This window comes from Solea solea, chromosome 13, assembly GCF_958295425.1.
Source record: "Solea solea chromosome 13, fSolSol10.1, whole genome shotgun sequence".
Taxonomy (NCBI): Eukaryota; Metazoa; Chordata; class Actinopteri; order Pleuronectiformes; family Soleidae; genus Solea; species Solea solea.
The window spans coordinates 17001028-17024095 of record NC_081146.1 but is presented as its reverse complement, the minus strand read 5'-3'; the positions used below and the strand labels follow the sequence as shown (position 1 = coordinate 17024095).

Genomic DNA, 23068 nt, shown 5'->3' with positions numbered 1-23068 from the left:
ACTTGATTGCCTCTTGTTCAAATTGATTTTCATCTTATAGCTCTTTAGGTAATCTCTCTCAAAGGAGATTTTTTTTATTATTATTCACACTATAAATCAATGTTAATGGCAGTGCGGGGGCCTCTTTCTTTATTACTCATGTCTTCCTTTACTCAATGGAAAATGTAGACTTTCAGCTGTAAATCCTTTCTTCCCGAGAGCAGTTGATTCAAAAGCAGAGCTGATGATGTGGTCGAACTCCTCTATCCCCAAGTGGCTGAATCCTCCTCTCACCCATGACTGTAATTTCCAGTTTCCAGGCAGCTCAGCAGGGCCTGGGCAACCCAACAGGGGAGCCCATCATCCTTTCATCCACTGTTCTTGGAAGCAACGTCTTTTGGTGATAAATGACAGTGTGCACACTGAATAGTGCTTCTGGTCTGACCCTGAAAAGAGACCCCCTTCTTTTCCTTCATTTCTCATGAAGAGGGCTAATTACCATGTTCTGTAGAGGAGCCATTGAGGTCTTATTTAATTTGAAGGCTGTAAGAGAGGTTGAGATGGCGGAGGAGGGGAAAAACAAGCCCGGAAAATTCATCTTTCTCTTCTCCGGTCCTTTGACACATAGAAACTTTGATCCAATTTAAAGTTTAATTGGGCACAAATTTGAACTCACTTTCATTTAAAAACAAATCTTGGCCTGTTCACTGTTATTGAATTGATTTTAGAAGAATAAGGATGAAGAAAAGATGAGCGGACTTTACCCAGCCACACATTTTTACCCCTCAGTAGCAGCGTACTGTATCACTGCATAGCTCAGTGTGCCATTTGCTCTTCAACTCCATCAGCTGTCGTCTTTTTTAAGAGCTGTGATTAGACTCTATGTCCACCTACTGTGAAATGGAGAGGAGTGGGCTTTGGCAAAAATCACTCAATTAGTACAGAAGAGGCTGGAGGACGATGAAAGCTGGGATCAGGTGTTGTGGTTCTGCGACAATGTCTTCCTGGCAAAGCTTTGCCTCATCACCGCCAGCTTCTTTCAGAGCGCACTGGGAATGTGGGCCCTACTTGCTCATTAAACAGCTAAAGACATTATCTCTGTGAGTAAAGCGAATAAACATTTATCTGTCAGTTTGTGAATCTTTTAGCGCTTCATTTGTTATTCAGTTTGTAAGGAGTGTTAATAATGTGCGTTAAGTGCAGGATATTGTTTGTGGTACAGTTTACTTTAAGGTGTTTTTCGGATAGTTTTTAAATCTGAGGAAGTTCCCTTTTGCTTGTTAACCATCCTAGTTGTGGGCATTTGTGTATTTGAATAATATTTAATGTCATATCATCAAAAACGGGCATTCAGATTGTTTAGACAAGTGTATCCGTCTGTACTAAACTGTCATAAGCTTCTCTAAAAGCTGTCAGTGGTGTGAAACCCGCAATGGATACAGGTCTGAAAAATATTAACATGCAAATAAATAACAGGAAAAAACGCTTTTAAACAAATAAATAACAGGAAAAAACACTTTTAAACAAATAAATAACAGGAAAAAACGCTTTTAAACAAATAAATAACAAGAAAAAACACTTTTAAACAAATAAATAACAGGAAAAAACGCTTTTAAACAAATAAATAACAGGAAAAAACACTTTTAAACAAATAAATAACAGGAAAAAACGCTTTTAAACAAATAAATAACAGGAAAAAACGCTTTTAAACCTGGGAAGTCACCGTTTCTTTTCCCAATTTCAGTCAAAGCTGGTTTAGTAAGCTCAGGCACCATAGCTTTATCCTGTTATTTACAACGTACTTACCACTATAAGATCAGAAAACACGATGTGCCATTCTAAACGGCATGGACAAACAACCTGCTTGAATTTCACTCAAAATGCACTAGAAATAAGTACTTATCATTAAACGAGTTACACCGTGATCTTGTGGCCTAAACATAATAAATCACATCTCAGTCACATACCTCGTACTGTATTAACTAGGTTTGCATAGACGGGTTCAAAGAGATTTCCATCCACGTGTAACACATTAGGCCATCTACACCAGAGAGAGTGCTATTGATTTTATGATAGTTTATGAGGAGATGAAGAGAATATACTTGCATTACAAAAGACACGCCGGCACATGGATGTTGCTGCCACGTCTGTAGGTATTAAGATAAGATATTTATTGAATATACTGTGTATACTGTGTTAACCAGATGAGAAAGAAGTCTTGTTCTTATCCAGTAACCTGTCCTTGAACACTCTGGTGAATGACCTTGCAGTAAGCCGACTGAATGCAGGTGTGTGTGTGACAGAGTGAGAGGAGAGTGTGTGTGTGTGTGTGTGTGTGTGTTCACTGTACATGAATGTGTGCATTTGGTGGATCAGTGGATTGGTTCATTACTTGGCTGACTGGAGAAGGACAGTAGGAAATGAATAAAGAAGGAATGCATGGTTTTGGGCCACAGACACTGATTGTAAGACCTGCATTATTATTATTATTGTTTATTACAAAAATGTCAAAGGTAGTTTCTGGTTTCTGTTAATGCCTTCGCTCTTATCGGAAAAAGAGTTCACACGGTTCATTTCAAACACAAGAACATGCACGTGACTGTTGCTGTAATGATGTTTGCATACAGTAGGCTTGGTATAAGGCAAATGTTGTGACTTTTTGAAATGGTGTGTGATAGAGTTTCACTATAGGGGTCCTTCCTTTGCTTTCCCATGCCAGAAGCAGAGAAAGGAATCGGTATTATCTTCCCAATGCTCTCTGTTTTGTGTTTGTTTCCTGCTCCTTTGTTTGTGTGCTGGGTTTGCAGCGCTGGAAGAGAGTTGAAAAGTAATCTGAGATGTTTTACAGTAATTAGGCGTCTTTGTTGCTGTTGTGGAGACTGCTGCACTGGCTCGCTGAATGGGGAACGAGGGGACTGCGAGGGGGATGGTGGCAAGTGTGTGTGGCAGAGTGGGTGTGGGTCTCTTCTTTTGTAGCCTGCACTTCTCTCCCTCGCCACCGAGAGAGGGAAAGGGCTGAGGCAGCTGTCACTTAACATGTGAATGTTCTGGGGGGTGAAGCCCAGGGGTCTTTAGAAACCTCTCCTTCTTTGCCCCCCCCACCTACTCCATTTTTTAAGCAGAAGCAGCATGGAGTTTCTGAGCCACAATCAGACCCAGAGGAGGGGCTTTGTCGGATGAGGAGGGGGAGAGAGTGAGAGAAAAAAGCCCAAGGAAGGTAAAGGGGGCACTTTGCCGCCTAGCTGTCTGGTACAGGATCAACCTGCAGCAGCAGCAGTGCTGGTGGAACCAGTACAATCTGACCTCCATGTGGAAACTGCTCTTGGCTGGCAACTGTGGGAGTTCAACTGAGCCGTTGGAATACATTGTCTTCATCTGGGCACACTATCCCATCAGCGGCGTTAACAAGGAAGGAATTCCTCTATCACAGCTCCCACAACAAAGAAGAAAGGGAGAGGAGCAGAGCTGGTGGGAGGAGAAGTGATGTGATGTGAGGGGAGGGGAGGGGTGCACTGTGAGGGGAGAGGAGGACATTGTTTGCCTGTGACTTTGGGCAACGGAAAAGCATGAGTTATCAGGGCATGTGTGTGAGTGTGTTTAGAAAGAGTGTTTGTATGCGAGCATGTGTGAATGAGTGAACTATGCAAGTGTGTGTTTGTGAGGAGCCCTCACTCTGGGATGTTGGAGCGGGGAGGCCGTTCAAAGGATGCTCAAACAAAGCTGGACTTTTTTTTTTCCTCCCCTTTTTGAATGGTGATTGAGGACTGGCTGAATTCCTTTACTCATGCTGTTGCTCTCAACTCTGCTTCAGGGTAAGTGTGGTTCATGTAACCTTCAAACGGCCAAAAACCGCCAGTAACCCACACAGGACAGAGAGAGAGCTTGGTTTTGGACTTTTACTGATACTGATCTAGGGATTCATGTGATAGTGAATGGACAGGAAATGAAACGGATGTAGCGCAAAGAATTTCAGTGTGAATGGATCATACTATTGTAAGTAGATCTGTATTTAGGCTCATTTGTAAAAAGTCTCTTAAATGTTTCTTTTTCATGAAAATATTTCAGATTATTATTATTCGTCTTAGTAGACAGAGCCTTCTCACAAACTGTATTATATTCACCATAATCCCAGTATTATTTATATGTACAGTACATGCTTTGTTCTGAGGATTGTTAGATAGATGAACACGTGACCGTGTACAATATACTCCCTAAGATGTTATGAGTCTCATGGGTGAATGCACAGCTGCCATTCTTGATTTGGAACCATTACCGTGATTACTACGACAGGTCCTTCTGTTCCTGAACAGAAACTGACACACATCAGTGCTATGACATCATGGCTCTCTACTGTTGTGACTCATGTTAATTGTTCTGCTATAGTAATAAAGGGTTGACCCATAAAGGGCTACTTCGAGTATGTAAATAGTTCAATCACTTCAATATACAAGACTCCATTAGTATTTTTTGTCACGTGTCTCATTTTTTGATATTTAGATTAACAAATAAATCAATAATTGCAAAAATTGTAGACAAACAAAAATAAGGCTTTTGTTTTCCCACACCATGGGAAAGCCCTTATGTTAATGTAATAATCAAATTCATCAGGAAATGGGCTGCAGTCATGTCTCATAAATCACCGTAGAGAGCAGAGAAAGGGGCCGGGCTGAATTAAGGGCCATTTCAAACTAGGTTAAGTGATGGGATGGTTAGGTCATCCACAATATACATTAAAAGGGTGAGTGGTTGTGCAGTTCCCTGGTTCTCTCTCTAGTATCATCATTCTAGGAAGGTGCATGTCCAATATACAGTAGACTTAAGGCTGGTTTGCTTTGAGCGCAGATTATGTAGGTCAGGCTATTGTTGTTTTTTGAATGCCGGTGCAAAAAGAAAAATATACGGTGTGTTAGAATATGCGTGTGCAGCATTTGCTGTCACGACTTTGTAATTTAGCAAATGAACGCACATGCGGTGCAGTAACCAGACACGACACACCCTCTCTCTTGAATTGTTAACTCGTGTGGACATGGCCACAGACACTCTCTCTGCCCTCCTCAGGAGACTGCTGGCTGGGCAGTGATCTGCGCTAACTGGGTAATCATTGATCTCGGTACTGGGCCTTTGTCTGGGCTCTACTCTCTGATCTGAATGTGTACTCCCCTGTGAATCTCCTGACTGCATGATGAAGGCAATCACTGGCCTAATGCACATGGAGTCATCGTATCAAAGTAGGTCATTCTTAGAGTGTGATTTATCTCAACTAGAATTAATGAGATTGTATTCTAATGTGTTAGATATTGCTATAGCTCAAAGGCAGAGAACAGTAGATCAGGATAAATATATGGAATCAATGTTGGCTGTAAAAATACAGATTCCAATTGCCCATTTGTTGACCCATGAAACCCCCCAGAGATCTTAAGTCACCCAGCATGTCCTTAAGCAACCTACATCCACTCAGAGGGAGGACCCAATCTTAACAGGGAACCCCCCCCCCCCACGATCTGATGGGCTCACCTCAGCTTCTGTATGCGATAAAATTAAATTCAACTTAAATCAATCTGCCAAAATAATGAAGTCGCAGAGGGAAGTCTTTAATGATCTTCTCATTTTGATCAAATACAGTGTTGAATGGCGGCACATCTTATGAGCTTCAGTTGGAAAATACATTATAACAAAAATACAATTAATTTCCTTTTATTATATTGTAATGCACTGAGGTGTACAGGTAATTGCTGTATGCCACTCTGTGGTTCTACTTCCCCAATTATTGTCACCCCAGAGGAATGATGTGATGCCTGCGTTTTTATGGCTGTCATATTCAATCGCATCATTAACAGTTTTCCCTGGACTGGTTGAGGCTGATTTAAAGACAGAGGCTGGCTGTCTGCCACCAGTTCTCTTGTGCCAGGCTAAGCAGTGGGATCCTCGACAAGCCTGTCACATTGATTTCCAAACTCTGAATATTTTAGTTGGTGATTTGAGACAGAGGGAGGCATGTGTCTGTGTGGTTAAAAGGGAAGACAAAGGGAGGGGAGTATATCCAGGCCAAGTATCTCTGCTGTAGTTCCCGCAACTCTGTCAGTGTCAAGCAAAAGGACAGAATTGGCACAGAAATTCAGCAAATAAAGGATGTAAGGGACTGTTGTTGCTGTAGGGAGCATCATTTAATTATTTGGAAGAAGCAAAGTTTTAAAGAAAACGTTTTGTTGATATTTGCATTGATTGATTTGATGATGACTCAGAGCCACCTTGTCTTATTTTAGGTAGCTGGAGACCCGCTTGCATGTATGGCCGAGGGGCCTTACCTCACCTATTACCTCACTAGCCTCTGGGCTGAAGGATTATGGGTAACCTCATTAGCCGGCCCAGCTGCCTGGGCCAGAAGTCCAAGCATGTGAGGTCAGACGAGGACTTCCTTAAGAAGTGTTACCAGCGACCAAAAGAGTGGCAGTCCCCGGAGCAACATGGGGAGGCTCAACAAGAGGAGGCTGTCAAAGACAAGTCCAGAGATGGTACGGACAAGGACGGAGAGATGGATGGAGACAAAAAGACAGAGGACATTGATTATAAGCGGGATGAGGGGACTCATACCCCCATTTCAGACAAACCCCTCCGCAGCTCTCCAGCATCCACGATCAGGAGTAGCAGTACTCTTGATAACGCCTGGCACAGTAGCCCTTCACCAATTAAAACATCCCGAAATGGGACATTGACAAGGAGAACAGTGCTTCCGGAGTTTGCCAGATCTCCACTGGCGTATCCGGACAAGACCACTCCAGAGAGGAGGGCCAGCCTTCAGAGGAGAGACTCCAGGGAAGGAAGTCCATGGTCCTGGAAGACTTTAGCATCACGTGAAGTCACAGAGGTGACGGAGGTGACAGAGACGGTCGTAACGGAAATTGTCGAAGTGACTGAATATCCAACGGGAAATAAAGGAGGAGACCCCATAGTCACCAGAACTGTTAGAGTCCTGAATGGAGTGGCCGAGGAACTCGCTGAGGTTGATAAAAACACAAACTTTCAACCACCCAAAACATTCATTTCATTCTTTCCTCTCCTCACCAAAAGCAGACATTCTCTTCTCCATCTCTATCTTTAAAAATGAAAAAGTAAACATTATTTTGCCTCTCTACAGTACAGTGGCATATCGTTTTGATGAAATGATGCGACTTGTGGACTGTTTTTACTTTGCAGCTCCAGAATAATGGACACTCAAGCTCAGACCAGGATTCCAGCCTGGTTAAATGGAGGGTATGTTTCACTGATTCCTCTTTTGTCCATGTGTATCAACAGCAAAACCGGTCATGCATCTCTTGAAAACGTTCTCATGTTTTCATTTAATCAGAATTCAGCTAATTTTTTTGTGACGGTCTTTCTCAAGGGAACAAAATCGGCCTTGGCTTTGAGGGATGTGGGAACAGACCCTGAGACTTTTCTTCAAAACCTGAATGCATTGCTCACATGGATCGGTGAAATAGAAGAGCTCACGGCCAATCAGAAATCCCCATCGTCAGAGGTCAAAGTGGTAAAAGCACAGCTCCAGGAACAAAGGGTGTGTTATCAGCAATATTACTGCAGCTCATTGTTTTTGAGTGCTATAGTAGGATGAATACACCTGAAAGGTGTACCTATGTAAAGGTATGCTGAGGACATGGAAATGCTCAACTGGTTCCTTTGTAGTACAAATTCAGTGCTTTTCAGTCAGAATGGGTGGCATTCATAGCCACAGTGAGTCATTGTGAACATTCCCTGGGGGTAGGAAAAAAGAAGGAAGTCTCTCACCTTTCAGCTGTAATCACACCCATTGTGAGCTCCTCGGATCAGGTGAAACCTCCCTGACTCTTGACAATGTAAGCTTGATACACAAGACAGGGCGTCCTCCATACTGACACAAATGCAGACAGAATACAAGGCTTTGAAAAATATCAATTCTTTTTTGCAATAGCAATGAAGTTTTTCTCAAATTAAACATCGAATATAGATTATTGTTGTTATACTTTACTAATAGGAAAGTCAATTCTTTTTTAAATACTTTTTTGAATATGATAAACCTCTTTATTTAACAAGGCATGTTGTCTTGTTCCTCAGCTCTTGCAGCGCCTTCTTACAGACCGTCTGCATAGTGTGGACTCTATGATGTCCGAGGGTCCCCGGTTGGTAGAGGCCCACCCAGGAGAGGAGGGGGAGCAGGCAAAGGTCAAGCTCTCCACTCTCAAACTGAAGTGGGAGGCCTTGCAGCTGGAGGCAGAGCAAAGGTCAACTACTTTTACTGGCAATGCCACACGTCCACATGACAAATTCTGTTCGTTTTGTGTGATGCGAAAGTTACTCATCCGTCAATGGAAATGCTGTTGTCTGGTAGGAGGGCGAGTCTGGAGCTCATTCTGCCCAGGGCACAGCTCTTCCAGGAGGGAGTAGACGGCCTGCAGCAATGGCTCATATCTGTAGAACAGACTCTGGCTGAACTACGAAATGCAGAAAGAGTGATGCTGCACCTCTCAGAGGCCACAGATCGTGCCAAGGTTGGAAAGCTATTCGATTAATTGCCCATTGTTCATTTTGTTGTTTGATTAAAGACATGTAACTGTGATAGGTTTTCTTTTTCATAGGCTATTTGTGAAGAGATACAAGTCAAAACCGTGGAGTTAGGGAAAATCCAAAAGTGCGGACATGATCTGATGGAAGCAATTTCAGGTAATATTTACAAGATGAGTTAAACTAGTTTTAGTTTAGTTAGTAATAGTTAGTAATATTAGTTTTAGATTAGTTTTCACTGTTACATGATAATAGGCTCACATTAATACTATTATTACACGCTGCTGCCTATGATTTAAAAATGTCAAAACATAGTGTCTAAGAAGTATCTACAGCTAAGTGTGATTCCCTTATTTTGTATTTTTCCCAACTCAAAGTAAGAGTTTCTATTGTATTGAGTATTTTATTTCACAATAAGATACGTCCTATTAATGTGAAAACACGGACTCACCTTGATGGGTTGTAGTTTGGTCTTACCTATGTCCTTCATTTCCTCCTTCAGAGGAGGAAGCCCAGCAGGTGCAGGAGAGGATCGATGCACTGCGCATTCGTTGCTCTGTGTTGAGTCTGAGCAGTCTGGATGTGCTACAGCGGCTGGAGCAGGCCGTGGAGGCCTCTAGTCGTTGCACCTCCAGCCAGGAAGACCTCCACCTGTGGCTGGGTCGCATTGAGAGGGAGCTCTTGGCAGCAGCAGGAGCACAGACACATGCCGGGGATGCAGTACTATGTGCAGCTGAAAGACAGAGGGTAATATTGAAACTTTGAATTGATCACTGTTTGATTCGTATTTGCTAAATTCTTTTTCTTTCCCCCCCAATGATGGACAATTATTATTAATAAATGAGTTACCTACTTCACATAGATCAACCCTCAAATGTAAAACTTACTGTATGTCCTCCTTAGCTTGAAAAGGCGGTTGTGAAGGAGATGTCCTGGTTCAAAAACACAGCACTGGGTCTTGAAAAGCTGAAAACCATTAAACTGGATCCAGAGCTCATAGCAGAACAACTGTATGAGCAGAAGGTCAGGACAAACACTGCTGGCTAAGGAATATGTTGCATTCGATGGTCTGCAATTTCTTTAATTTTGTGACTTGTTGTGTGGGAATGTAATTTGGTATATTACGGCCCGAACAGATTTTGGCCGTCGAGATTCTCCAACACAGGTTCAACATTGAGAAGATGGTGAGGATTGCTGAAATCCTGCTAACTTACAGTGATGAAGGAGAAGCAGCTGATCTCCAGGTAAAGACTTTAACAACCATGCTGATCATGAAGATGTCACTCATAAAGGTTTCAAATCTCATCTCTTCATTTTACTGTCCCTTCTCCGAACAGACCCCAATAGATGTGTTACAGGAACAATGCAACACCACCTCAGCCACTAACTCCCATGTGGTGCTGCAGCTAGAGCATGCCCAGTCACTTCTTCTCCAGTTTGCTGAGAGCTTTGCTGAAGTCTCACCTTGGCTAGAAGAGACTCAGACTGTCATTGGCCACCTCTCCCTGAGCACAATTAGCTATGAAGCATTTCGGGAACAACAGGACCTCTTACAGGTAGAAGAAATCTCTACTTCACCTTTTTTGTGCTGTTCAACAATGAAGTTTTTTATACTTTGCAGTAAAGAACAGGTCATTTGTGTATTCTTCTTGTTGACTGGGTTACTTTTCCACCAGTGTGTTGTAATGACATGTCTGCTTTGTCCTGTATGCCAGGATCAGTTCTCCCCCATTCATCTTACTCACCCCAGGTTCCCTCTTAAAAGAAGTCTGTTCTCCACATTATTATCAAACCTTTCTTCATCTTTGTCTTCTCCCTAAGGGTCTGCGGGAGTCCATAGCTGAACACAGGCCCTTGATTGCCCGCCTCTGCTCTCTGGCAAAACGGTTGTCAGAACTAAATCCTATTCTGGGGACAGAGTTTTGTCGCAAGGCTGCAGATGCTGAGGAGCAACATAGAGCCATCAGGGAACGCGTCAGAGAGACTGCCAGTCTTCTTGAGGAGTCATTGCCACGATTCACACAGGCGAGAATGCTCTTATAATGCAGAAAATATTGTAAACTATATTTACTTTAAGTCACCAACATAGTAAAAGGCTAAACTTATCTTATCATCTCTTGCTCTTGTAGTTGAATGAGAGAATGACCCTAATCAGAGAGAGTCTGGACCGCTTGCACAGTCGCATACAGACTCCAACCTCACTTCAAGGACTCACCCCGAGGATCCAGGAGCAGCTGCATGACAACAAGCACACCCTGGCTGAGCTGTCTAAACTGGAGCTGGGCCTCAGCAGTGTCAAGACTCAGGCAGATGAGCTGCTGTCCAACACACTGGCTGCTGGTGATGCATCCATCGGCACAGGTAATTGTTTTCTCTCATGTTTGTGTACAAGTCATTGATTTAGTCATTGATGTAAAAATGCTATTTCTGGACAATCCTAAAGCAATCCAGGAGCGAGTGTCCAGCCTGTCTCAGCTGTGGGATGAGACACACTCTCAGGCCCAGGAAAGGGAAAGCTGGCTGCTCAAACTTTTGGATCTTGCCATGAAGTTCTGGAGTGATGTTGCTGATGTCACAGCTGCCCTGAATGATGCACAGCAGGCAGTTTTGGACCTCAGTGCTAATCGGACAGACTCTGAGACAATCCGCCAGAGCCTCGAAACCATGCAGGTTTGTCTGGACATTTTACAATATAAGAATCCTCCGTTGTAATCTATTATTATTATTATTCCCCATGACATTTAATCATTTTTCTTCATTTTATTTCCACCTCAGACCGTCAGGGAGGATATTGACAGTCTACAAGCAGATCTGGACACCCTCGGCATCGTGGGAATGGACCTCATGTCAGCATGTGGGGATACAGACAAACCAGATGTTACTAAGAGCCTTGATGAAGTAAGCAATAATTCAAATAAACTGTTGTTGTCTCATGAAAATGTCATGATTAACAGTACCGTGTCTTTTGCTACCTTGTAGCTCTACTGCACCTGGAACAACTTGAGCAAACTGTGGAACGAATGTCACAAAAAGCTGGAGGATTCCTTACAGATGGCCCTCAACTATCAAGACACGATGCAGGTGTGTGTGCTTGCGTTAAGTTAAATTAAATATGCCATGTAGAATTGTATATTTCAGAAGATACAGAACTATTTGGACACGTTTAGCTGAGAACGAAAAGTCATCATTATTAAAGTCACAAAACACATTAGAAGTTAAAGGCTGGTAGAAACGAACTGTCAAATAAGTGATGTCATTTATTGTGCTTCTTCTGTTACTTATTTGCTTATAGGGTCTTTTTGAGTGGTTGAAGTCAGTTGAGCTGAGGTCTACTGAGGAATTCATAGTCGGAACTGACCTGGAGTCGGTCAAAGAGCAGCTATGCGATCTCAAGGTGAGTTTGTGAACCAGAGTGGAATCAAGGAGTGCTTGTCTAGCATCAGACAATGATTGTGACAGTTGTGAGCTGAATGTTTCTTCAGATGTCCTTATTGTTATTTTAATTTTTTTCTTTCTTTTTTTTCCTGCAGGAGTTCAAGCGAGAACTTTACCAGAAGAAGATTGAGATCGAAAGCCTGAACCATCGTTTTGTTTGCCGGCTCTCTCCAGGCTCTGAGCGTCCGGGCTCAGTGTCTCCACTCTGTGACTTCAGACAGCGTTGGGACAGCCTGGAGTCAGAGACGGTCAACAGACAGGTGAGAAAATGGAGGCAGATATTTCAAGAAATTAAAAAAAAAAATTAAAAGTGGATGACTGATAAACCAGCATTCAGCTGTTAATGATCAATAATCCTCACCTTAAAGTTCTCTATCCGTGTGTTATTGTTTTCAGCATCAGCTGGAGTGTGCTCTGCTGGGTCTGGGTCAGTTCCAAAACACACTGGATGAGCTGCACACATGGCTCTCCAGAACCGCAGAGCAACTGCAGGGCAGCCAGCCAGTCAGTATCGACCTGCAGACCTGTGAAATAGAGCTGGCTAAACACAAGGTTGGTGGTGTTTGGTGTTTGATTGCAGGGCTGCGCGGTCAGTTGTTAACTTAAATTGCATTGATCTCTTTGAAACTTCCCAAACAGACCTGAGTTTATCTGCTGGAAAACACTTGACACTTGAATTTATAGCAGACTTCTATCTCCTCACCGTTGTTTGTACTTTATTTCTCTTCATATATATTTTATTTAGCCCCTGATCTTTCATATTTCTTCTTCTCCAAAGGTCTTGCATAATGACGTCATGTCCCATGTTCGCACTATGGAGTCACTGAACCAGGCGGGCAGGGGACTGCTGGAGGTTGGGTCTGGCGATAGTTCACATGGTCTGCAGTCTCACCTCGAGCAGCTAAATGAAAGCTGGGAGTTTGTTCGATGTGAGGCTGAGCGAAGGCAACTGGAACTTGAGAACAGACTGAGTCAGGTAAAGAGAAAAAAACATTATATTGTTGTTGTTTTACTAGATCACTTTCAACCTTAGTACAACCTAGAATAGTGTTTTGATTTCATATCCATCTTGTGGTGATTGTCCTGGTTTGTCAAAGAAAAAAGAAAACTAAACAAAATCCTAAATTTGATGGCAAACTCTAATACTTGATGAAACGTTAATGTGGTGATTTGAAAATCCTATTCATAAATTTGTTTTTCTTTCTTTCTTTTTTTTAATTTGTTATTCCAGGTCCAAGATGTTACAATGGAGATTCAGGATCTTCTGCAGTGGCTGGAGAACACAGACCTGAGATTGTCCTCCACTAAGGCCATGTGGGGAATGCCAGACTCTGCCAGTGAAAGGCTCAGTGTGCACTCGGTGAGACCTACCAAGGTTTCAATAAGAATTTGGCCCCAATCATGAATATACTGTAGCTGTCCTGCCTAAAGTCTGACATTCTTATTTCTCCTCACTGAAAACAGGAGTTGTGCAATGAGATGGAGTCAAAGCTTCACGCCTTCACAGATGTGAAGAATGCCATCCACAGGATGCTGGAGAGCAGCAATGTTGTGCGGGGGTCGAGCACTGAACACAACCTCTCGATTCTTGAACAGAAATGGGCATCTGTTTACAGCAAAGTCCAGGAGCGAAAGGTTAGTTGATGTTACTCAGCCAATTAATTGTTTTCTATATGAACTCATTTTATCACAAGTACATGATTTTATATTGTTATGCTTGCCTTACAGGCTAAACTCACAGAGGGAGTGAGTCTGGCCAAGGAGTTCCACAGTAACGTCCAGGAACTTCTCACTAAGATGAGCAAATGTGAAGAGTCTATTGGGCTTCTTCCTTCTCCCAGCTTTGTTTTGGACACTGTTTGCACTCAGCTGAAGGATCATAAAGTATGACTTTCTATACTGCTGCATTCTTTAGGTTCAGAGTTACATAGGCATTTGTCAGTGTTTGATGTATTAATATGTCATTTTATTTGTTTTTACAGAAACTGATGAATCAAGTGAACGGTTACTGTGAGAAAAAGACCACAGTGGAGAACACAGGCTGTAGGCTAAGTGAGCTGAGCAGGAAGGAAGACAGTGATGTCATTCATAACCTAATAATGACTGTGCAGGATCGATTCAAGAAGCTACAACAACGCACCTCGGAAAGAGGCAAGATGCTGGAGCAGGTCAAAAAGAACGCCAAGCAGGTAACCCATGTTATCCCCTCCATTATGAATGGAAGAGCTTCACTTTCATGTTCCAAACCTCACAGTGTCTTTGCTGTATCTCTCACCTTTCAGTTCCGTGAATCTTGGCGCATACTATTGGACTGGATGACTGACGTAGAGCAGACGCTGGACACACACAAAGAGATTGCTGTGCCTCATGAGGAGATTAAACGACAACTGTCTGAACAGAAGGTGCAGTTTGCGTCACGACGAAAACAGCTTGCAATATGTTTTACAAGCGTCTTTATTGATCAGTTGTTTGGCCATTAGGAGTTCCAGAAGCTGCTCAGGCTTAAGAGGCCCATGTATGAGGTTACGCTAAAGAGTGGTCGCAGCCTCCATGAGAGAGCTCAGACCAGCCATGACAGACAACACCTGGAAAACCTACTGGCTGAACTCAAAGACACATGGGACACCATCAGTGGCAAGTCTATGGAGAGGTACGGTCTGCCGTTACAGTATGAACACACAAAGTACAATGACTTTCAAACGAGGCAACACAAATTAAGTTCATTCAGAGTAATGTTGACAATATTTGTTGTGTTCTGTTAGACAACATAAGCTGGAGGAGGCGCTGCTGTTCTCAGGCAGATTCACCGATGCTCTCCAGGCACTGAATGACTGGTTGTACAGAGCAGAACCACAACTGGCTGAGGATGTTCCTGTTGGTGGAGACAAAGACATGGTCAATAATCTGATAGACAAACACAAGGTACAATACAATCAATGTGTTTTTATGTAAAGTTGCCTTTTTACTTATATTTCTGTGCTACTTTCTTTACAAGTCTGTGCTGTAAGGATATTGCAGCTCCTCAGAAAATATTCTCTCTCTCTCTCTCACTCTCACTCTAAGGCATTCCAAAAGGAGTTAGGGAAGCGAGCCGGATGCATCAAGACCCTGAAGCGCTCGGTGAGGGATCTGACCAGGAGCAGCACAGCTGATGCACACTGGCTGCAGGAGCAGATGGATGAACTGGAGGAACGCTGGGAGGCTGTGTGCAAGCTGTCAGTCAGCAAGCAAGACAGACTGGAAGCTGCTCTTCTGCAGGTAGTTTCTGTCAGCGGAACAGACCTAACATGCAAAGTTCATAGAATCTGCTGCTTGTAGTTTGGGTTTAAACTATACTAATAATGACAATGGTGTGGTCATTATAGCAACAACTCTAATGGCTTTTGCACACTAATGTATATTAACTTGACAGTGGCTTCAGTGTTGGCATTTGTCCTTCACAAACAACACATATTAATGTATCTTCTTCAAGCATAAACGGTCACATGGAAACTTTAACAATACCAAGAATCTGTCCATTAATAAAAGTCAATGGGCAGGTCTAATCACAAAATGTGCGTGTCACTTTCTACGTCCTCTTTAGGCAGAGAAGTTTGATGGCCTTGTTCACTCTTTCATGGAACACCTTGCCGAGGCGGAGAGGATATTGAAATATGGGCTAATACCTGAGGAGGAGGAAAGTCTGCGTGCCTTCCGCAAACAGCACGAGGTCAGTATAACGTGATAGTTTAACATGCCCTGTAGGCAAGTTCACCGTCTGTACTGTATGTTAAAAATTATCTAATACTCCACAGGAATCAATGAGTTTGCTGCAGTCTCAGAATGTGGAGTTGGAGAACATCCACTGTCTGGGTGAGGAGATTCTTGCCTCCTGCCACCCAGACTCTGTCATCACCCTCAAATCCTGGATCAGTGTCACCAAAACCCGCTATGAGGAGGTGAGTGGCCACATTTCTGCAAAGTTATCCTTATGCTTATGTGCTGAGTTAAAAATGTCCCAGCTATTTTTTTGTATCGTGCTATTCGTTCCTTAAGTGAAGTCATTGCTTTGAACACAGGTTGTCAGCACCAGAATGCATCCACTGGTGTCATTTTCTCCCACTTCCTGTTTTCTGAGTCAGGTACAAACATGGGCTCAGCAGCAGGGCCGGAAGATCGAGGCCAGCTTGTCGGCACTGGACGCAGAGAAAGAGGAGGTTCAGAGACTTCTAGACTGGATCTCCTCTGCAGAGGAAGCCCTCAACTTCAGAGACCAAGAGCCTCCGCCTGAATCCACAGAGCAGAACCAGGAGCTCATTGAGCAACACACGGTGCGATTTTTATTTCTCTGTTCAGGATGCCTAGATACATATACATTTACATAGTTAAAATGTTTCCTTTCAATTATCATTATCCAGGTATTCATGGAGGAGTTGAATAAAAAATTTCCAGAGGTTGAACATTCCACAAAGACCTGCAAACACAAGAGAATTCCAAAACGGCAAGTGTCCCCAAGTAAAAGGCCCCTCACAAGTAAGACACAGTGGACAGTTGTTGACAATATACTGAACATTTCATAAGCCAATTATGAGTTTAATACATATTGTTGCCATGCTACAATGCTGTTCCTTTTTCTCCAACCAGAGAGGAGGAGCAACCAGAAGCTGCAGCCTGCTCTACCAGTTCCCCTGGAGCACCTTGACCCCCAGACTCCACAGCTCTGTCAGCTGGTCAGTCGGTGGCAGAAGCTTTGGCTGCTGGCTATAGCGAGACAGAGTCGCCTGGAACAACAGCAGCAAACACTCAAAGAGGTGATTGTTGCTCTTTGAAACTGTAAACAAAAACAACGGGAAGGGTTTTGTCCCGATGTAGTTGGCCTGGTTTTAATTTGAGGCAACATTTTATATGTTTCCGGACAGATGGAGGAATTTGCACACTTTGACTTCAACATCTGGCGGAAGAGTTACATACAGTGGATCAGTCATCTGAAGTCGCGCATCTTAGACGTGTTTCGCAGCATCGACCGCGACCAGGATGGACGCATCAGCCAGAAGGAGTTTATTGATTATGTCCTCGCCTCAAGTAAGACACACTTTTTATGATTCACTTCTCTTTTGTGGCCAATGCATCACCATCCATCCATCCATCCATTTTCTACCACTTTATCCTCCACATGAGGGTCGTAGGGGGTACTGTGGCCAACTCAGCTGACATAGGGTGATCGCCACAGGGCCACATATAGAGATATAGATAACAACCATCCACTGTCACACCTACGGTCAATTCAGAGTGTCCAGTCCAGTATCTTATCCCCATATTGCATGTTTTTGGACTGTGGGAGGAAACCGGAGAACCCGAAGAAAACCCACGCACACACAGGCTGGCTTTTGTCTGCTGTGGGAACGAATACAATAGACATTCACTCTCTGGTAATTATTAGTTTGCAAAATGCTGATTAGCAGTAATGCCGTAAACCTGACACCTAGTTGAGCACATTCATGTCGTCACAAAGTCTTTCCGGGGCAACTTTATGGCATTCAATGTTGAAGCAGTGTCCAAACACAACCCTTAATATATGTGCAAAGATGTGAATGAAAGTGTCATTTATTTTATTTATTGTTTTAATCTGTAATGTGTAATTCAAAAGCTTGTTGGCTTTATTGCTCATACCTGTAGAGTTCCCCACCAACTCTCTGGAGATGAACGCAGTGGCAGCCATCTTTGACATGAATAGCGACGGCTTCATTGACTACTATGAGTTTGTAAGTGCACTTCACCCCAGCAGAGATCCCTACAGGAAAACACTGGATGCGGATCAAATCAATGAAGAGGTATGAACTGTGTGTGCGTGTGTGTGTGTGTGTGTGTGTGTGTGTGTGTGCGCACAAGAAAACACACTCATGCAGTCAGATTCATTAGAGCGGCTGACACTGTCACACTGACTCATTATTTGTCTTTTGTAGGTGAGTCGGCAGGTTTCAAAGTGCAATTGTCCCAAGAGGTTCCAAGTGGAGCAAATAAGTGCCAATCGATACAGGGTCAGTCCATTATTCCATTACATTTAATTTAACAGCATAAATGAGGCCTGACATAGAGAAACTCTGCTCTGTTACATGTTACTGTACTGCTGTGACCTGCAGTTTTTCAAATGTACTGTGTGTTTGCTGCAGTTTGGAGATTCACAGCAGCTGCGGATGGTTCGTATCCTGCGAAGCACCTTGATGGTGAGAGTGGGAGGAGGCTGGACTGCATTAGACGAGTTCCTGGTCAAGAATGACCCCTGCAGAGGTCAGCACACTGTTTCTAGTCACTACCAACAGACAACTACAAACTCTAGTGCGAGACACATTTAATACATTTAATGTGGTTCTGACCTGGTATTGACACCTGTGCTACGAGATCTGATCATCACTCGGTATGACTGTTCACACCTGGTATTTAGATACTTCCCGGATGTGTCTCCTTGTGATTGGATTTCGTATCATTGTTGTATTCTTATACACATTGATGTCAGTATGTGTGCATGTGTGTGTATTGATGCAAAGAGCAAGAGAAAGAAAGTCAAGCTGGGGTTAATGAATCAATGGATAAATACTGCAAAGTGCTACAATGGTAAATTGGATTAAGATTTTAACCATACCAAAAAGAAATAATGTGTTCTTGTGAACGGCACCAGTTCAGAAAACCGTCAGCAGAGAAGGCAGTTTCTAATGGATCCTGAGGACTGATTTACATTCATGTATCCTAAAGAATGAGGTCACATGTATCCCAGACCTTGAAATGTGGTTTTGTGATGAAACCTGAAGACACGTTCAGGATGTATTGTGTGTGTTGACTGATCTAAATTTAGCGCTGACCACTTGTGATAGTCTAAAATAGCATATTCAAGAACTGTGGTTACAGGTTTTAACAGGTAGTAATCATTTTAAAAGGAATGAAAATGAGAATAATCGTGCCTACTGTACAATAAACTCCACATTTCATGATGGACTGTGAAACTTCTCCCGCTGTGTCACTCACAGTGAAAGGTCGGACCAACCTGAAGATCAAGGAGAAGTACTTGTCTCCTGCAGGAAGCACGGCTAAAGGTTTGAGTGTCAGCAGATCCAACTCGAGCCTCAGCCTCTACAGCAGTGCCTCTGCCCCCACCAGCCCCATGACACGCAAGGCAAGAGTTCATCTGTCTTCTTACAAATGGCTGCAGCAATGTCATGTTGTTTTGTTATTCTATTCTATTCTATTCTATGCTGTGTATTTCATGAATTTTCAACATTACAAAGATAGTAGTGCTACACTATGATGAGTCTAACATACAGTATTTACAGGCATTGCTCCGGAGGAGTTTATCAGGTGATCGCTGCATTCGTCCCAGGAGCTCCATAGCTGCTTTGGCGTCTGATTTACAGTTTGTTACAGCAGGGGAGGACATCTCAGCATCTGTCCTGTCCTCACCATCAGGTCAGCTTTGTCACTTTAGTCAGCCTGAAGATAATTATGCTTTGTCACGATACCTGCAGAAAATCTGGTGAATTCACATTATTCTGTGTGTGTTTACGCTCCTTTTTTTTGCACCCTCCAGATGAAGCAGAGATGTTACCCACATGATTGCCTCTGCCTCCAAACAGCATGTGTGCGCTGCAGCGCTGAACCCAAACACACAGCCTCGGGTGGGGGGGGGCCTTGAAAGTAATTGAGAGTAATTGCTTTCAGTCAAATCTGAAAAGCGACTCTGACGGAAAGTTACAAAGGACACGACAGGTGACGCAGAGAGTCTTTAGCTTTGATAAGCCTCGGTGAAGATAATGTGTGGAAAACGAGGACGTCGCATTTCATACAATACGGTTCTGATTACATAGAGAGTTGAGAAGTTCTGCATGGATGCTTTTTGCATGATAGAGAGAGCCTTGCTTAAATTAGATCATGTTGGGTTTTTTTTTGTCAGCTTGATATTCTTTTAATGATAAGCAAAATATGGGCGGTGGAAGTGATTTAAAGGTGACATACAGCTAGAACATATTTGTATATGATATGTGAGGGCGCTGTACTGTTTGACTGCTCCCAACTGGCATCCAAAAAAACATATACCAAATCCATTAGAGGGTACAGCATGCTGTCCGTCCTTTTGATATTGTTTTTTATTTCAGTTATTTCACTCCATGAAGATGATGTTGTTGGCAGGGCCACGTTCTTTCTCTCTTTTCACCTTTTTTATTGATGCCATGTTTTTAAATTCTTTTGTATTTTTTTTTTATTCTATATTGCAAAGATGTTGTAAGCATTGGAAATGCTGTAATGAACAATACAGGTCATTGTTGATTTGTCGAGATTATTTTCTCAGGAGCGGTTGTGCTTTTCTTTGTTTGTCTTTCCGTGGAACATGACTGTGAAAGTGTAGACGTTAAGTTAGTTTTCTTCAGAACGTTTCTTCTTCGGCACATTATTTTCATGAAAATGCACTTTTCTGTATTAAAAACTACTGATAGCTTCTTTTGCTTAGTGGGAAACGTGGCAGTTGTTGTTGAGTAAGGGAATTACTTTTGAAACTCAAACAAAAAATGTTTTGATTTGATCTACAATTGTTTTACAGCAGAATGCACTGGAGCTGTATGGTTGAGAAGTATTTTTTTTTAGGTTTCTCGTCAGCATATTTTACCAAAAGCTGTTGTATATACTGTAATGTATTTTTTTTTTTACCTTTCTTGCATTTAATGTTTGCTTTCTATGATCTTCAGTCCATTCAAGACATTTTTATCTTAGCTATAACTTAAAGGTGATCCAGAGTAATCAAATGTAAATATTGAATTTGATTACTCCTGATCCTGCAGGTACCAGTATGCATTGTTTTAGCAGACTATACTGAAACACACTCTCTCTGAGAGAGAAGCAACTGTAGCTACAACATCAGTTTACTCCACGGGCTGCTCAGTGCTTCACTGTGCCTGAGGCAATACTTTACAATCTGTATTTTATGTGTAAGTGTCCCTTTGTACTAGCTCTATTAAGCGTAAAGCTTATGTACTGAATTGCATTTGTTCTATGCAGTTGTGACAAAAGCATTTTTTACGTAAAAAAAACAAAAATGTTTTTACATTATAAAATACCTTTTCTTCTTCAGTGTGTTGATGTTTGGAGAAGACTGATTCTGTACAAAAACACAATTATTGTCAGATTTCACGACTATTGCTATGCACACTAATCTTTCTGTACTGTAAATGTTTCTATACCCAGCACTCCTTCTTCTAATCTAGGTAAACTGTAGATCACTAATAATTTGAAGTCCACTATGACAAAATAAATAATTTTTGTAATGAATAAAAAAAATAAATTGCCATTGTCATTAATATTGTACACTGCTGAATTGGTGCACTATTTTGCAAGATGTTAAACAGAAATACTTAATTTGATGTAGAGATGGATGTACAAACACCACAGTTTATCCTACTGGTTTGTTTAATTTCATTGCAGTGACTGTTTTTTGTCAATTTAAAGCATTAGAGGCAGGCTTTAACACTAACTTGTATCACTTACCTATTTAAACTGTAGTTGTGAAGCAAATTTGGCTAACTAGACTATGTAAGTGCAATGTTTATGCTCTTTGGAGACATATTAGTGTCAGGGCTGTGTATAGGCAAGAATACATGCAGGATACTATAAGCAAGAAGATATGTTGCCTGTTGCCAAATAGTGGTCGGAGGCTTAACTACAACACAAAACCACAACCAATAATATTTGCAATGTATCAAGGAAGCACTACAAATAATTGATACAGTATCACAGCATGAAATATCACAATATTTTTGTGTATCAATATTTTTCTTATACTGCTAAATAGTGAGAACGAAGCTTTTAGCTGCTAAATACTGTTCTATCAGCTGCTGAATAGGAAGTGCTCTGATTTAGTGCTTTTTCTCACACATGCACACACACAAATACTTTGCTATATTTGGTGCAATGATATTCCTGTACAAATAGTATAGCACTTTTAAGTTCAATATACAAAACGAGAAAGAATGGAATTTTTAACAGGTGCATGTTTTCAGAGGCTGCTTTGGAATGCTACGCTGATAATCAATGATCCAAATATAGTTGCGTCACTGCAACAATAGAATAAGGTCAAGTGATGACTTCTCGATAGTAGAAATGTTATCTGTGTACCCACAGCTGGATCCCCGCCCTCCTGCTGACGTCTACAAGTGAGTCTCACAGATCAACTCGCAGTGTACATGCAGTACCAAAAACACAGACATATTTGTTTAAACACAGAGCCCCACAAGTTTTGAGAAAGAAAGCAGAGTATTGTACTACATGAAACATTCATGACTCCAGGTCACAGCAGTGCCCTGAAGAATCCTGACGTTTTATCAAAACAACACTGTCCTGTGACTGAGTGACCTGATTGGTTGTTTGTGTTATGTATGTGTGTATAGTATTATTTACATTCAGTATTGTCAGAGAATGTCAGTTGAGGTTTTTCCTGCTGTTTAGTGAATTCATTAGTCATCAGGTTTGGAGTGAAATTGACTGTAGATTGTGAAATAACAGGTCAAACAGAGGTTAAAGATGACCCCACACTAGTGTTACGATGTGTAAAGTGAGTTCTCATAATGCTGTTTTTATTCCAATTGAAATGAATTCCAAAAGCCTGTATTTGGGCACACTCACTTTTCTAAACTTTAACATCACTACACTAACATAATAATATTTCTGGGTCATGAAGGAAGAGAGCTTTAGTTGATATTTGGCAGCAACCAGGAGGCACTAAAATCATTATTGTTTCACGTTACTGTGCCACAAGTAATTTGCTTCATCACAAGCCTAAAAAGAACAGTTGTTGTTGAGTCTAGAGCAGAGAACATGAAGTACCAGTCAGTGCAGAGGGGGGTGCACGGGCAAATCAAATACCATCCAGTGGAGTTACTGCCCAACAGGAGCCATTCATTTGAGCTGGAATTTATGCTGAACAAAAGCCAGACTGACCCTGACCCCACACCCACTCAGAAATCACAGAAAGCCATCCACAGTCATATTCTGGCTGGTTAAGCTTAGATACAACCTTCCTCCTGCTTAGTGGAGACATACAGTACTGACTGCATGTCGTTATTGTCTGTCTCCTCCCAGAAATCTTCTACTGTATGTGCCC

The 23068-nt window shown here is 42.2% G+C and overlaps 1 protein-coding gene across 1 annotated transcript; it reads left to right on the top strand.

Annotated features, from left to right (window-relative positions):
- The first annotated feature begins 3004 nt into the window (after positions 1-3004).
- On the top strand, positions 3005-21276 carry macf1b (microtubule actin crosslinking factor 1b). Its single transcript, XM_058647148.1, has 40 exons — positions 3005-3791; positions 6243-6979; positions 7174-7230; positions 7361-7531; positions 8068-8234; positions 8342-8501; positions 8589-8673; positions 9017-9261; positions 9418-9537; positions 9651-9758; positions 9852-10070; positions 10336-10539; positions 10644-10875; positions 10958-11184; positions 11290-11412; positions 11494-11595; positions 11807-11908; positions 12045-12209; positions 12346-12501; positions 12728-12925; positions 13181-13309; positions 13414-13584; positions 13678-13833; positions 13932-14138; positions 14232-14351; positions 14430-14599; positions 14712-14871; positions 15013-15207; positions 15533-15658; positions 15744-15887; positions 16071-16259; positions 16347-16461; positions 16573-16739; positions 16848-17010; positions 17605-17759; positions 17892-17966; positions 18099-18216; positions 18951-19096; positions 19254-19386; positions 19508-21276. The coding sequence occupies exons 2-40, from the start codon at positions 6323-6325 to the stop codon at positions 19531-19533; spliced, it is 6363 nt and encodes a 2120-aa protein (XP_058503131.1). The 5' UTR covers positions 3005-3791; positions 6243-6322; the 3' UTR covers positions 19534-21276.
- The last annotated feature ends 1792 nt before the right edge of the window (positions 21277-23068 follow it).

What these genes read in the sequence shown, in the direction of transcription:
- macf1b (XM_058647148.1), top strand. Translation starts at nt 6,323, where the DNA reads ATGGGTAACCTCATTAGCCGGCCCAGCTGCCTGGGCCAGAAGTCCAAG. An exon ending in AGTGGCAAGTCTATGGAGAG is followed by an intron (nt 14,600 to 14,711) that starts GTACGGTCTGCC and finishes GTGTTCTGTTAG; the next exon opens with ACAACATAAGCTGGAGGAGG. An exon ending in CCTTCCGCAAACAGCACGAG is followed by an intron (nt 15,659 to 15,743) that starts GTCAGTATAACG and finishes AATACTCCACAG; the next exon opens with GAATCAATGAGTTTGCTGCA.